Source organism: Ilyonectria robusta, assembly GCF_021365365.1.
Source record: "Ilyonectria robusta strain PMI_751 chromosome Unknown BGZ61scaffold_10, whole genome shotgun sequence".
Taxonomy (NCBI): domain Eukaryota; kingdom Fungi; phylum Ascomycota; class Sordariomycetes; order Hypocreales; family Nectriaceae; genus Ilyonectria; species Ilyonectria robusta.
Genome location: NW_025764444.1, coordinates 353,203 through 367,307, shown reverse-complemented (window position 1 = coordinate 367,307; position 14,105 = coordinate 353,203). Strand labels below are relative to the sequence as shown.

The 14,105-nt window shown below is 51.6% G+C and overlaps 5 protein-coding genes across 5 annotated transcripts; 3 read left to right on the top strand and 2 right to left on the bottom strand.

The window, feature by feature from the left end:
• Positions 1-385: 385 nt before the first annotated feature.
• BGZ61DRAFT_506240 (general substrate transporter) lies at positions 386-2,542 on the top strand. Its single transcript, XM_046251859.1, has 3 exons — positions 386-649; positions 697-982; positions 1,043-2,542. The coding sequence occupies exons 1-3, from the start codon at positions 575-577 to the stop codon at positions 2,380-2,382; spliced, it is 1,701 nt and encodes a 566-aa protein (XP_046104106.1). The 5' UTR covers positions 386-574; the 3' UTR covers positions 2,383-2,542.
• A 449-nt stretch (positions 2,543-2,991) lies between these two features.
• Positions 2,992-4,994, bottom strand: BGZ61DRAFT_352466 (uncharacterized protein; the record flags this gene model as incomplete). The annotated part of the gene is made up of 3 exons (XM_046240437.1): positions 2,992-3,671; positions 4,236-4,437; positions 4,653-4,994. The coding sequence occupies 3 exons, from the start codon at positions 4,992-4,994 to the stop codon at positions 2,992-2,994; spliced, it is 1,224 nt and encodes a 407-aa protein (XP_046104105.1).
• Positions 4,995-6,821: 1,827 nt separating this feature from the next.
• On the top strand, positions 6,822-8,280 carry BGZ61DRAFT_451969 (uncharacterized protein). The gene is made up of 2 exons (XM_046245891.1): positions 6,822-7,420; positions 7,476-8,280. Exons 1-2 carry the CDS (start codon positions 7,307-7,309, stop codon positions 8,109-8,111), a joined length of 750 nt encoding a protein of 249 aa, XP_046104104.1. The 5' UTR covers positions 6,822-7,306; the 3' UTR covers positions 8,112-8,280.
• A 2,191-nt stretch (positions 8,281-10,471) lies between these two features.
• Positions 10,472-12,160, bottom strand: BGZ61DRAFT_451966 (putative MFS multidrug transporter). Its single transcript, XM_046245890.1, has one exon. The coding sequence runs from the start codon at positions 11,992-11,994 to the stop codon at positions 10,708-10,710; it is 1,287 nt and encodes a 428-aa protein (XP_046104103.1). The 5' UTR covers positions 11,995-12,160; the 3' UTR covers positions 10,472-10,707.
• A 1-nt stretch (position 12,161) lies between these two features.
• BGZ61DRAFT_451965 (uncharacterized protein) lies at positions 12,162-12,911 on the top strand. The gene has a single exon (XM_046245889.1). It carries the CDS (start codon positions 12,492-12,494, stop codon positions 12,837-12,839), a length of 348 nt encoding a protein of 115 aa, XP_046104102.1. The 5' UTR covers positions 12,162-12,491; the 3' UTR covers positions 12,840-12,911.
• Positions 12,912-14,105: the final 1,194 nt, after the last annotated feature.

Here is a 14,105-nt window from a genome sequence, read left to right as displayed (position 1 = left end):
CTCAGACAGGTTTCTAGGCTCGTAGCTGTCAACCGGAACACAGTCGTCCAGCCTGCAACTTCCCGGAACCCCAGAATGTCGTCGTTGTGGATTGAACTAAGCAACATAATTGGTTCACTGACGAGTCGACTGACTCGAGCAAGCCTCGTCGATTGGATCGGGCGACAGATGTCCAGCGCGCAACAAAGGTCACAATGGAGTATTCGGTGTGGATTCGGTGTGGGTTGACCTCAGCAAAACAATTGGCTCTTGGAATAGACAGGATCAACAACCGGTTCTGTCTATTGGACCGGACGTCTGTTGTCCGAAACCAACACCCACACTATCAGGCGACAGTACGCCGATCTGCCCACATTTGATGGACTCAACCCCACGGGGACGCGGGGTTTGGCCTTGTGATTGAGTCGTGGACGAGGAGCCGAGAAACAGAAAATTATAAATACCACGGGAGTACGACTTTCTTTGCCATTGAGAAAGCATCAACAGCACGATCGCAGGATCACGCTACTGATTGATTATACCACGGCCGGTGCAATTTCGATTGAGTGTTTGTGTGTTTGTTTGACGAATCAACATGGCCGATCCAGCTCCAGCCAAAGGCGTCTGGGCCTTGCTCCTGGAGAACCCTTATATCCTAGGCCTATCAGCAGTAAGTCTCCAATACCATGATGGAAACACGTCGCTCACTCATTCTAGTTTGCGAGTCTGGGAGGTTTCCTCTTCGGATATGACCAAGGCGTAGTGTCCGGCGTCATGACCATGGAGTCATTCACCGCCCAGTTCCCACGCATTGGTCTGGACAGCAGCTTCAAGGGCTGGTTTGTCTCGACGCTTCTTCTCCTTGCCTGGTTCGGATCGTTGATTAATGGCCCTATTGCGGATCGCGTGGGTAGGAAGGGCTCGATGTTGGTCGGCGTCGTCATCTTCACTATTGGCTCGGCTTTCCAGGCGGGTGCTAATTCACTGGCCATGTTGTTTGCAGGTAAGTCTTCAGGCAAAATGTCGTCAGATATATGGGAAGATCCCTTTCTAACTCTCATAGGACGTGCTGTTGCTGGCTTGGCAGTCGGTATGCTCACCATGATCGTGCCCATGTACATGTCCGAGGTGTCAACCCCCGGCATTCGTGGAACTCTCGTTGTCCTTCAACAACTCAGCATCACGCTGGGCATTCTCATCAGCTACTGGCTCGAGTACGGCACGCAGTATATTGGCGGTACTCGCTGCGCCCCCGATATCCCGTACACCGGCGGCACCGCTGCAAAGCCGACCTTTGATCCGCGCAACGACGTCGGTCCTCACGGCTGCACCGGCCAGTCTGAGGCTGCTTGGAGAGTCCCGTTTGCCCTGCAAATCGTCCCGGCGTTGATCCTCGGTGTTGGCATGCTGTTTTTCCCGGAGTCTCCCCGATACTATCTCATGCGTGGCGACGAGACCAAGGCCCTCAGCGCGCTCTCCCAACTCCGAAGAGTCCACCCGGATACCGAATCCTTGCGCGGAGAGTACCTGGCCATCAAGGCGGAGGTGCTTTTCGATGAAGGCGTCAGGCGTGACAAGTTCCCAGGTAAGAGCGGCCTCTCGCTGTTCGCCGCCCAGCACGTCGCCCTCGTCTCGACCAGATCCGCATTCAAACGCCTGGCTATCGGTTGCTGCATCATGTTCTTCCAGCAGTTCATGGGATGCAACGCTATCATCTACTATGCGCCCACCATGTTCGCTCAGCTTGGTCTTTCAGGCAGCACGTCCGGCCTGCTCGCTACTGGTGTTTACGGCATTGTAAACTGTTTATCAACACTCCCAGCCCTGTTTCTCATCGACAAGGTCGGCCGCCGACCCCTGCTCATGTGCGGTGCTGCTGGCACTTTTATCTCCCTCGTCATCGTGGGCAGTGTTATTGGGGCCTATGGCACCTCCCATGGCCTTTCAAACAAGGCAGCCGGCTGGGTAGGCATTGCTTTTATCTACATTTACGACATCAACTTCTCCTTCTCCTTTGCCCCCATCGGGTGGGTTCTCCCCTCAGAAATCTTCAACCTGGGCAACCGCTCGAAAGCCATGGCCATTACCACGAGTGCGACATGGATGTGCAACTTCATCATCGGCCTTGTCACCCCCGATATGCTGCAATCGCTTGGATGGGGCACTTACATCTTCTTCGCTGCCTTTTGCCTTCTCGCCCTTGTATTCACGTACTTCTTTGTGCCGGAAACAAGGGGTAAGAGTCTGGAAGATATGGATGCTGTGTTTGGTGACACGGCGGCTCAAGAGGAAAAGGCGAGACTGATGGAGATTGCCTCAGCAATGGGCCTGACTGAGCCGCTGCCTATTCAGAAGGTTGACATTGCAAGAGCCGAGCAGCACGAGGGTGATCACAGGGTATAAGCTCCTGTTGATTGGCAGTATCAAGTCTCATACAAGTCACATACTTGTATCGTAGTCAATGGATGCGTACGCAATACAGAAGTTGCAAACAATGAATACGCACACGCTGAACCACACCAAGGGTCTCAAGATACAGTACCTCATACATAAGATATACGTGCATTTACCAACCTTCCTTCGAGCTCTCAATTCAATCCTCGTGTCTGACCTCACTGCCTGCATGCACTGTATTTTGAGCTTATATTACTTATTTATTCAGCATTGGAAACCTGTGAGACTGCCACATTGCACGGCTATCGTGAGACGCATTGTCCCACATGTCGGGCTTCATCTCCATCTATTTACTGCCGAGACGCGAGAATTTATGAACGTGATGAATTAGTGCTTGGTCAAGTTGAGATGCTCATGATGCCAAAAACGCCACCATGATCCACGTTCATAACGTAGCACCCGTCAGCAATAATAGAACTCATGCCTATTAAAGGCGGATGGATATAACATTAACTTTTTTATTCTTTCTTTGAGTAAGACCGATAGTTAGCCTAATCTCAGTTCATTGATGACAGTGGATACTAGACCCCATCATCTGATCAGACTGCCATTGACCCATCATAAGGATTTCAAGTGCAATTCTACTCCGTCCTCTCCCTTACTCAACCCCATTGTTGCCTTCTTCAAGTCCTTCTCGCTCATCTTATTTACCTTTATAAAGCCCCTCGTCTCATCATCAAGACCACAAACCAACATCTTTAGAGGGTCGGCCTTGAAGATATCGAGGCGGAGCTTCTGGGATTCCACAATGACACCAGTGGCAAAAATAACTCCTCCGAGTACCATCGCAATAGGTGCGGCGAGGAATGGCCATCGAACCCTGATGTATACCACCCACTGTTCGGCAGTGCCTGAAACACGACTAGAATCTATTTCGCCCATCCGGTAACTCATGAGGCGGGCAGAGTTCTCAAACGAAGCCGTGATATTTGTCGAGTTTGACAACACTTTGTTGATTGAGGTGGAGATGACGCTATCCAACCCTGCCATCGTTGACTGAATAGATTTTTGAGTGATATTGAAGACCTGCTGGACTTGGTTCGGTAGGTCGACACTTCCATTGACAACCTTCAGTTGAAGGTCAGTTCGAGGCACGATATCGCAAGAGTCCAAGAACGCGAACGGAGCCAGCGAGTTGCCAACCTCATCCTCTACGGCCTTCAACGTCTTGGCATTTTCAAGGCTCGACTGCCATGAGTCTGCCACCCGCTCATATGACGTGGAGATTAGCCGTTGCTCTATCTTGCCATTCGTCATGGTGGGGTGATATGTCTGGATGCAATAGGACATGGCGCATTCTGTAGCTTGTACCTTGGCATCTTCCCAGGGAATCTCTCCGTCCCAATATTCGCTCTGGACGTGGAGTGTGATAAAGGAGGCCAAAAGAGTGTCCACGTGCTGAAATGAGTATGTATCCTGCGGCCGGAAAGAAATGGACAAGTTTGTTCGCGTCTGAGTACAATCCTTTCTTTCATTGTATTTGCCATATCTCCCGCGGTAGAATAGTGTTTCATTCTGCCCATAGGAAATGTCATACTGGGTGTAGTTGGAAACGGTAGGAGATATAGCCGCGCCGCATTCTCGGAAGTCGCCAGAGACAGTCTTCTTGTTCAGATGAGACGAGATGTCTGCGCATGAACTGCACATGCCCAGTGTCGAGTATGCGGGCCAGGTGCAGTTACCTGTCTGGCATGTCATGCCGGGAGGTTCTGCAGCTCTCATGGCAGACATGTTGAAAAATCCAATCTGCGCCGTAGCCATGATGCTGATGTCGGGAAAGAAGTTGTAACAAGTGCTAAAACTGGTTCCTTCGTACTCAATCGTAATCGCCCCCACAAATTGGTCATATCCAATGTCCAACGTTGAAGCTCGTAGAATAGACGCGGCGGTGTCTGTCACCGTGCTGTTGTCGCCTTCGTAACTGATTACACCTTGTATGAAAGGGTCGAGAACAAGCAGGCCCAGAGTGACGGCAGCGCCAAAAGATACCCAATGCCTATTTCTCTTAGTTATCTTCCTTCAACCATAACCAGTGCATGATTCCCAGCTCACCGTAACTTTAGCTCCCAAAGCAGTGATAAGCAGCCCAAAGGCCCCCGGCCAGCCTCTTCAATTGTAACAAAGGCGGATAGGGGACCCTGGCGTTTGGCAAACCAAGCCCATTTTCCCTGAGCAAGACCGGCGCCGACGACAAAAGCAAGAGGGGCTTTGATGGCGACGGCCAAGAGAGAGACGACCGTGTTGAGCGAAATTGGCAGGGGCCATGTTGAAAGCGGTTTGTCGTTCTCGACAGCAAGAACAACGACGAGTGCGATGAGGGCAGAGATGCTCGTTAATACAGCAATGACTTCTAGGTCCCAAGACCGAATCCAGCTCGGTGATTTTGCGGATGGCGGTAGGCGTTGATCCTGGTCTTTGATTGGCGGTGCAGTGGTGCGAGAGGAAGTAGAAATGTGACTCGGTCGTAGCGATTCCGGAGATACAAGTAGTGTCTCAGTATCTCTCGGCGTACGCTCGTCGTTTTCGTTCGTAGCATCGCTGTGTCGCGATCCCAATTGCATTTGGCGGATCTGTCGTGGTATTGAATCATGCGCGCCATATGGGGGTGGGGGTGGTGAAGCCATGGTTGCAGGATCGAAGACCAGAAATTTCCAGGTTTAGCAAGACATGGGAGATGCGAGAAGGGTTAATTTATCTGTCTGTTAAAATGTTGTTGGTCGTCTGTTGTTGGTCTTCTGCATCGACGGATACGGCTTCGACAGCGAATGATTCGGGGCTAATCATCGTCCTTGATTGGGCAGAATCGGCTTGCCGACACGGCAAATCTGCATGCTAAGGCGTCTCAGGCGTAGCTTGTAACAGCATGCTTGGATTAATGGAGCCCAGGTGAAGTGTGTTCTCGTTCAGTGGTGGAATCCGATTAAGCTACAAGGATCGTCCAGGTTGTAGCGCCACTGTCAGGCGCCTGAAAGGGCCAGTTTCCTCCAAATATAGAAAATATGGGGCAGCTGAAGCGGCTGTGGCTGCACACTTGCTCCTCCAGATCCTTCCTTTTAGCCGTTCCAATTGGTTTATTAACACTCATTCTCGTTTTCGTCGATGAGGTGTAGCAATCCAATGTTTAAGGTTTTCAATAGCTGCGATATCAATGTCGAACTTGAATTTTCTGTAAACAGGTGCTATCTTCTCTGCCCGGGGTCAACTAGTCATGCTGGATCTATCTGGGGATGTTAAGCCGGACAATGTGCTCCGATCCCCCTGCTCAGCAAACCCCTCTGCAGGAAAGAATGATGCATCAACCTACCAAGAAATCCTCTTCCCAGAGAGAAGCATATCCACAAGGAGACACCAAATACAAATTGGTATTCAGTCCTTGTGGGAATAATCCTCGTTACCAGGGTGAGTGACTGAGAGTATTTCGTTTAGATGAGTGTGTGAAATGCATCAATGAGAGTGCAACGGCAGTCGCTGGTTGTCAGATCAGTGTGTCGATCTGCATGGGCGATAAACATCGACAATACTTTCAGCAAAGTTGAATCAAATACATGGCCATATATCAATATTTTCCCGGGTGAGGAGGTTATTATTTTGATCACATGGAACGCGCTTGGAACATCATCACGGGACGTGGTGACCAAAAGTGGGCGGATTGGGGCGGTGCAAAATTGCCATCGATGACGAAGGTCTCCACAAACAAATATGGCTGAGCTGGCTGAGTAAATGGCCTTCATTGTGGCACGGGTCCCGTTTCAATCCTGGTGAACCTGTCATTTATTGGTTCTCCCATGATCGACCGCGGGAGTGCCGATGGCTGATGCAAGGCACATGTTGAGCGTAGCCCTACCAGTTTTACGGTACAGGGTTCAGTGCGGGCGGGATGACGCTAGAAGTGAGTGTCAGATTAACCACTTCGGGGCATCGTTAAGTTCTTGAATCCATGTAGATGATTGCCAGAGTAGCCTCTTGAACAGCTGTGCAGATTCATGATCCGGTTAGGATTATAATTGGAGTTGGAATAATTCATTCATTGTGAAAAATAGTTTGGGGTGTCGCTGTAGGGTAGCTAATTTGAGGTGCAAAATGATGGGCATCAAGCAGTTCTTATGAATGGCGAATTGAAGGATGTGGCTATCAAGGTTCATTGAGAATATTCTAGGTGCTATTAATTGAACCTAGGTCCAATTCTCGCAAACCCCGCATCCCAGAATCTTGTGAAAATGTGGGTGGGTGAAAACACCAAAGCTCAGACTGGTTGGGTTTGTATATTCACCCTTGCCGCTAGATGACGATGACGCGACCATGCATGTATTATTTATTCGTGAAAGAGCTATCCTTGGCAGTGTGGGATATCTCGGCATGGCCGACGCGAGACATGGCGAGCGGTGTTACATAACGCCCGCGAGCCGCGTGTTCACAAGCTGGAGCCAAGACACGAGGCGGAGTCGTCATGAGCGAGAGTCTTGGATTCCCATGGACGCCAATGGACTCCAGGAGGCTTGGCTTCTCCCTCCCAACAACCTCAGCCACGCCGAGCAGCCGGACTATCTCATTAATTCTCCCCATTTGGTGCCATTCGCTGGGAATGCCGAGCCACATGGTCCCTTGGCCACGCTCAGCCCGATGCCGATGTAGCCGGCGCCAAGTGTGGAGTCTGAGTAGCGCTTGCGTTGCGCCACTGGAATGACGTGAAGCCAGTAAAGTGGCTTCCCAGAGCTTCCGCCGCTGACGACGACGCTGTATTAAAGACGGGCTGCTTCTCGTAAAACATTTCCATCCTTCATCAAACTATACACCTTTCTATTCGGCACTCCCACCAGTCTCGAGACTCCAACTACACCAATCCCGAATCACCCGATACCCAAACACATACACAATGTCTGCTCAGGACTACTACGGCGGTGGTGGCAGCAACCAGGGCTACAACAACCAGCAGCAAGGGTACAACCAGCAACAAGGCTACAACCAACAACAGGGCTACAACCAGCAGGTATGGGGCAATTGATATACCCGTTGAAAACATCTCTAACTCGTCTACTCTACAGCCGCAATATGGCCAGCAGCAGAACCAGTCCTACCCCCAACAACCCAACTACGATGACAACCGCGGCTCCTCCTCATATCAACAGCAGCAGCAGGGCGGACAATACGGAGGCGCCCAGGCCTACCCCAACAATGGCCAGCAGGGTCCTGATGGCGAGCGAGGCCTCGGTGCGACCCTCGTCGGAGGTGGTGCCGCCGGCTGGGCTGCTCACAAGGCTGGAGGCGGCTTCCTCGGCAGCGCGGCCGGTGCCATCGCCGGTGCCATCGGTGCCAACATGATCGAGCACAAGTTCAAGAAGCACAAGAAGAACAAGAAGGAGCACAGGGATGGACGCCCCCGAAACTACTCCGGAGACTCCACCAGCAGCAGCGACTCCGACTCGGAAGACGACCGTCGACGACACGACAACCGCGGCGGTCCTCCTCACCATGGCGAGCGAGGCGGCCCTCACGGCGGACCCCTTCACGGTGGTGACCACGGAGGCTATGGCGGACACCACGGCGGCCCCGGAGGTCCCGGTGGTCCCGGCGGATACGGTGGTCCCGGCGGTCCTGGAGGATACGGCGGCCACGGTGGTGACCACGGCGGCTATGGTGGCCCTGGCGGTCACGGCGGCCATGGCGGTCCCCGGTGGTAATTCTACCAATTTCATCCGTCCTCTTGAGTCCAGTATCGAACGGCGTTTAGGGAATGCGCCTTGGGTGGCAAGCTAAGATTATGCAACTAGATGAGATACGTGATGTTTGCTCTCGAACAACATTCTGTTCGCCTATTATGAATACCAATTCCATATTTTTGAAGCTCAATTGTTGTTCCTACCAGTAGTGACGTCTCTGCCTCGCCTCTTGTTCAACCCTGGTGGCGGATTCATACTTCAATCTTCAATGTGGCATCTCTGACGAAAACGGAAGCCCTTGTCCCGGAAACTCCGTGAGTAAAATCCGGAATAGAGTTCACAGGTCACGAAGCGGGGGAAGCAAGACAGGATGCCAAGGATCCATAGCGATGATCAAAGCCAATTGCGGCCTCGGTTCGTAAACGCAGCCGGCAATGCCCGGATTGATGTTCCCTGCAGATGTTCCCTGCACTGCCAAGATGCAGAAATAGAAGATGCAATCTCCACCTTTCTCACCTCGCTCTCGCATCTTTCGACTGCTTGACACTAAATACAAATAGAATTGTCCAGGTCTCAGACCATGCTCATTTATAAAGCTTGATACGCGCGATTCCCAGCACTGCCCTTACACCCAACCCATCTCGTTCAAAATGATGTCATTACCACCCATTCTATGCGAATTAGACTTCAGTCTAGCTCTCTAATACAGTTTGAGGAGGATAGATCCCGCGGCATTATTTTTACTTCACTCGTAGCTAGGCGCTGTGCTGCAGCGATAGTAACTTTAGCAAACCCCTGTGAAGGTTGCCCAATGCAGGGAATTCTACGAAAAGAACTCGCTGCGTTCCCGGAGAATAGGACCCGTCCAATTTTAGACAGATGGGTACCCGTCCCCTCAATAGTTCTCCGTCGATCTTCCCCTCCTTTAGCCCGCCTTTGACTGTACTTACCCATTGTTTAGTCTGCTGTATTTGCGGGATTCACAACTCTCCATCCATTTGCGTACCCAACCGCTTGCTTACTTCAAAGCCACTGCGTAAGCATGCGGGGTTTGCTGGCAAAGACTTGGCGGAGAAAGGATACTCCAATCCCGCGACATGAAGCTGTCAGCCAAGCCGGCCCCGTGATCAGAAAATGTGAGGGGACGGAAAAGTCCAGGCACCAGCCAAGCTGACACGAGTTTGGCTTCAACATAACGGGGCCAAGATTGAACACCGGTAAGTCAAGTCTCGATATCAACCAGAGGGACAATGAGTTAACCTCAGCCTAGCTGACCAACAAGACAACTTTAGTCGACATCTACCTTGATCTCGCCCCCAAGTCATATCAAGTCAAGCGTCGACCCCAGTCTCCAGAAAACCCCACTCCGAGGCATTGACGTCATCATGCCCCGTGAATTTCGATGTCCTGCTTTTCCCGACGGCGGTCGCAACCAATGTCCCAACGAAAAGAAGCCCGAGCACCGTTACTGCACCGATTGCCACAGAGAATACAAGGAGTCGAACGCATCCATCAAATCCAACGAACTCGCCTACTCTGTCTACCGGTTCAACGTGTCCTACATCCATCCGTCCAATTCAGATGATTCAACGATACGCAAAGCGATGAATGCGGGCATCGCTGTTGTTTTTGCCAGGAAGGAATTGCACAAGCATTTCTTCGATGAAGATGAGATCAATGATGGGCACAAGATACGCATCGAGGTGGTTAAAGGGAAGTTGAAGGCCTAAACAGACGGCTCTTCAACCGCGTCGACACCGATCACTTCCACGATGCCTTTGAGCTTGGTCCTCAAGAGCTAGACCGGAGGTCTCCGCCGCCATGGCAGGCTGGTCGTCGCAATGATATCGACAACCGTGGCAGGCTGGAGCAAGGCCATCCTTCTTACCCTCCAGTACGCCAACATCGCTACGGGAAACCTCAGTGGCTTTAACGGTGTGTGGGGACTAGGATTCTTTTTGGTTTCAAAATACTACTTTGAGCTTTTACAGGCGATTCGAAGATACCCTTTGTTTCTCGGAGCGGGATAGGTGCATTGCGAAAGCGATTCCCCCCCCCACAGGGTAGTATTGGGCGCTGATATTCATGTTTAAATACTTTGAAGTACTGCATAACTCACTGTATCCTACATACAGTACTATCAAGGATCTGGTTTTATTGCCTTTGTGCTTTAAAGCCAACAATCCCCAATAATAATTAGCAGGTGTTACTGTTGAATAACAGTAAAGCCTTCCTCTCTCAATAGCCATTAAGGCCATTTATATGAACATCTGTATCTAAACAATACTGAACACAGGACGCCCTTGGCGCTTTCGTAGTTGCGTCCATAGGGTGTATGTTTCTTGCACAGCCACAGGAAGAGTGTGGTTAATGGACGGGACTTGAGAAGTGAAAGACCATGTTGCAGCTGTGTGACTTATGTAATAATGTTTTTTCTCTATGTACACTTTGCCTCCCATCCGTGGTATCAAGAATGCAGTCTATAATATTAAAGTTGATAACGTTAACCCTTGTTTTATCCCCTTCAGCCAAGATATACACTTTTTGTAATCTCTTATTGCGAAATGTTTAATTCGCACCGCTCGCGTCCGACATATCGTACAGATTTTGTTGAGTTTCAAATGTTTGCAAAAGACTCTCTTGTGTTGACACGATCGATATCGTAGGGGTTGGCGTCGTACGACTTTCTGCGTGCCGATGCTGTGGTTGACGCTCGGGAGCGAATAGCGGCAAATGTAGGTTCATCGACCACTGTTGAGACTTCGTCGTCATCGTCTGAATCGTTTTCTGCCGCGAGAACTCCCTCCTCTGTCTTTTCGGGCTCGTCGGTGGATGAGTCTTGGCTCTGCTGCAAGTTTTTCATGAATGCGGCCGATTGCGCTGCAAACTTGCATCGCTCGCGAATGGCGGGTCCGTACTTGAAGAATAGGAAAGGGAATGGGACACAAGCGAGTGCCAGGAACGCGGGGATTGTAGAGGCCCAGTGAATACCCAGGGCGTCGTACATTTGAGATGTGAACAAAGGAAAGGCGGCGCCGAACAACGAACGTAGAACCGAGTTGGCAGCCAGGACAGAGGCGGCGAAGATGGTGTAGGAATCGATGAGGTAGTTCATGATGCTTAGGAACACCAAGACCATGCCGAATCCAAAGGGAACGCCAGCTGCGATGCTAGCTATCCAGTGAATCGAAGGAGAGTTGGTCCAGGCGAACCAAAAGAGGCCGATGGGGAGCGCGACTGATCCAACCATGGCGGAGTAAAGACGAGCCTCAGGAGGGGCAAAGCCGCCGTGCTCCTCTTCAATTTTGATGTAGCGCTTGTTGGCGGGAATCGTATAGGCAATTGCGAAGAGCATTCCGATCATGATGCCGAGGAATGACAGGCCGCCAACACCCTGGTTCCATCCACGGTTCTGCTGGTAGACGATGGGGAAGGCGGCGAAGAGCATGTAGAGGGTTCCGTAGATGATGGCCATGTAGATGGACAGAAGGAGGACAATGGGCTCCTTGAACAGGAGGATCCAGGGTCGTAGGAGTGCGGTCTTCATGGCGGCGCCGAGCGTGACCTTGCCTCGCTGGTGGTCAATGGTGCTGAGGTAGTGCTTTCCAGTAGCCTTTGACAATTGTGCTGCACGCTTGCGAAGAATGACAGGGGCGTATGTCTCAGGGACAGTCAGAGATCCAATAATCCAAAGCGAACCGGAGAAGATGGCGAGGAAGCCCATGACCCAGCGCCATCCCTCCGTCATGCCCAAGAAGCCACCGATGACAGGTCCCAGCACAGGTCCCAAGAAGGGGGCGGCGGCGAAGAGGGCCATGGCGAGACCTCGCTGCGAAGCTGGGAACATGTCGGCAATGACACCGCCGGCGTTGGTCAGCGGTGATGAACCAAAGGCTCCGGCCATGAAGCGAAGGATGATGAGTGTGTGTCCATTCTGCGCGCCTGCACATCCGGCGTTGAACGCGGTCAGAGCAGCATATGTTCCAATAAACAACACCTGGCGTCCGAACAGCTCGCTAAGAGGCGCCCAGAGTAGCGGTCCAATAGCAAAACCGAGAACAAACAGCGAGACACCGAGAGTGGCTACTTCTTGGCTGATCTTAAACTCGGTCATGATCTCAACAATGCCACCGGTGTAGGCAGATGAAACCAGGGCGACTGCCAAGGTGGCGATGGCCACGTCCATGGTGATGAACCATTTCTTGAAGGTGCTAAAGAGCATGGGGTTTCGAGGATCGTCGGGGATGAATTGCACCAGGTAGGGATCTTCCTCGGTTCCGGCGCCTGGGTATGGGAAGTTGAGGACGTCGCTGGTGACTCCGGCCTGATCTGCAACCAGTCGCCAGTAGGGGATTTTCGTGCGCTGGACCAGCTCGCCGTCGGGCTTGGCCTTTTCAGGGGATGAAGCCATGTTGGCTAGCGGTTATGTCGAATCGTCGCTCGTCTCGTGGTGTTTCGGATGGCGGTTGGTTTCGAGTCAGGTTCGGCGATGTTTCGATGATCCCGGTCGCAGTCTTTTTGGTGTCTCCCACTGTGAGTAAAAAAATTGAAGCGGAGGACTTTGCATTTGTTTATAAAGCGTTATCGTCGGGCAATACCATGACGTCGCCTACGTTAGTTCGCGGCTTTAGGCGATGGCTGTCCCACTTCAAACGGCGCGCGGGCTGCAAAAGGTTCCCGACCCCGGCCTCATCGAGGTCAGTCTCGGGTTTGACTGCCATGTACGGACGATTTAAAGGGTCTGCTTAATAAACGATTCGTGGCTTAGGAGGGTCGGTGGTCCCATCTGTTAAACCCGTTGCTGGCAATATCGGTTTTAAGATGAGATTCGGGTGTGTTAAGGATTTCTCCGCCCCTGTCTGCACCTTATCTGGTGAAGTCCGCGGACTTTGAAACCCCGCGGAGTAGGATTTCAAGCTTCAGTCACTCCATTTTTGTCGTAGATCGCCAGTTTCCGAGATGTAATTTTATTCTCATCTCGCAGCATCTTGCATTTACCAGAGATCTCTCATCTGCCATTTATATGAAACTGCGAATATTAAAAGAGGCAGCATTCCCGTGGACGTAAAATACAAGCAAAGCACCTCGATTCTACCCAATGTCCACGATGCCGGTCCCGACGCGGCGTCTCTGTACTCCGCGGACAATTGCACCGATCCAAATGCGGCGGGTTTCGGCCGATTCGGGACCGGCGTCGGCAGAGTTCTTCTCTGTTCCAGGGTCACAACCAAATCCGAGACATATTTATGGGTCAATTACGTCATTTTACTCGCCGCTCCGCGGACAAAATTCTGCTTGAGGACGGAAATCGGCTTTCATTGAGGCCGTGATCTGGCACCAGACGCGAGGTCATGGCAAATGCTGAGAAATCATTCAAAGCAGATGGAGCAGATGATGGATATTAAGGAGACTGCTCTGTTCATTATCCCAACTAGGGTCCAGAATGAGCATTTTGAATGGAGGAAATACCACTTGATTCCCCAAGCTCGAAACATGGGCTTGACGGGCTAAAGCGGTGCCATCTGCTCATCTTAATCTCCAGCGATGAACTATTGCCTTTGCAGGGCAAATATAGATCTGCACCTTCCTCTATAGGTGCTGTTCTTCCGCTGCTTCTTCTTCTTGCGGCTCCTAATAAAGAGATTGTCAAGGGCCCAGATGCAGCCAAGCGTGAACGGGTGGGCCCGTATCGAGATGCGAAAGCCGGCATTTTCTGCATCTTCGGAGCCGGGCGATCTCTACCCTAGATCCGAAGAGCCTCAGATGAGTGCAACACCGTGTGCGGCGAGATATCGCACGAGGATTGTACATGTGACGTCAAAGGCGACGCTTGGGGTTTGTATGCAATTCAAGTCGCTTTCAGTGCGAGATTCACCCGCAGCCTCAGTGAGAAGTATTCCCCTGATTAAGAAAGGTTGGGTACGAATCACTTCAATACCCAACCTGTGGGCCTCCACAAACCGTTCGACATGTGTGCCGTGTCCCGTCAATAGTGGCACCGAGATCTCTAGGCGA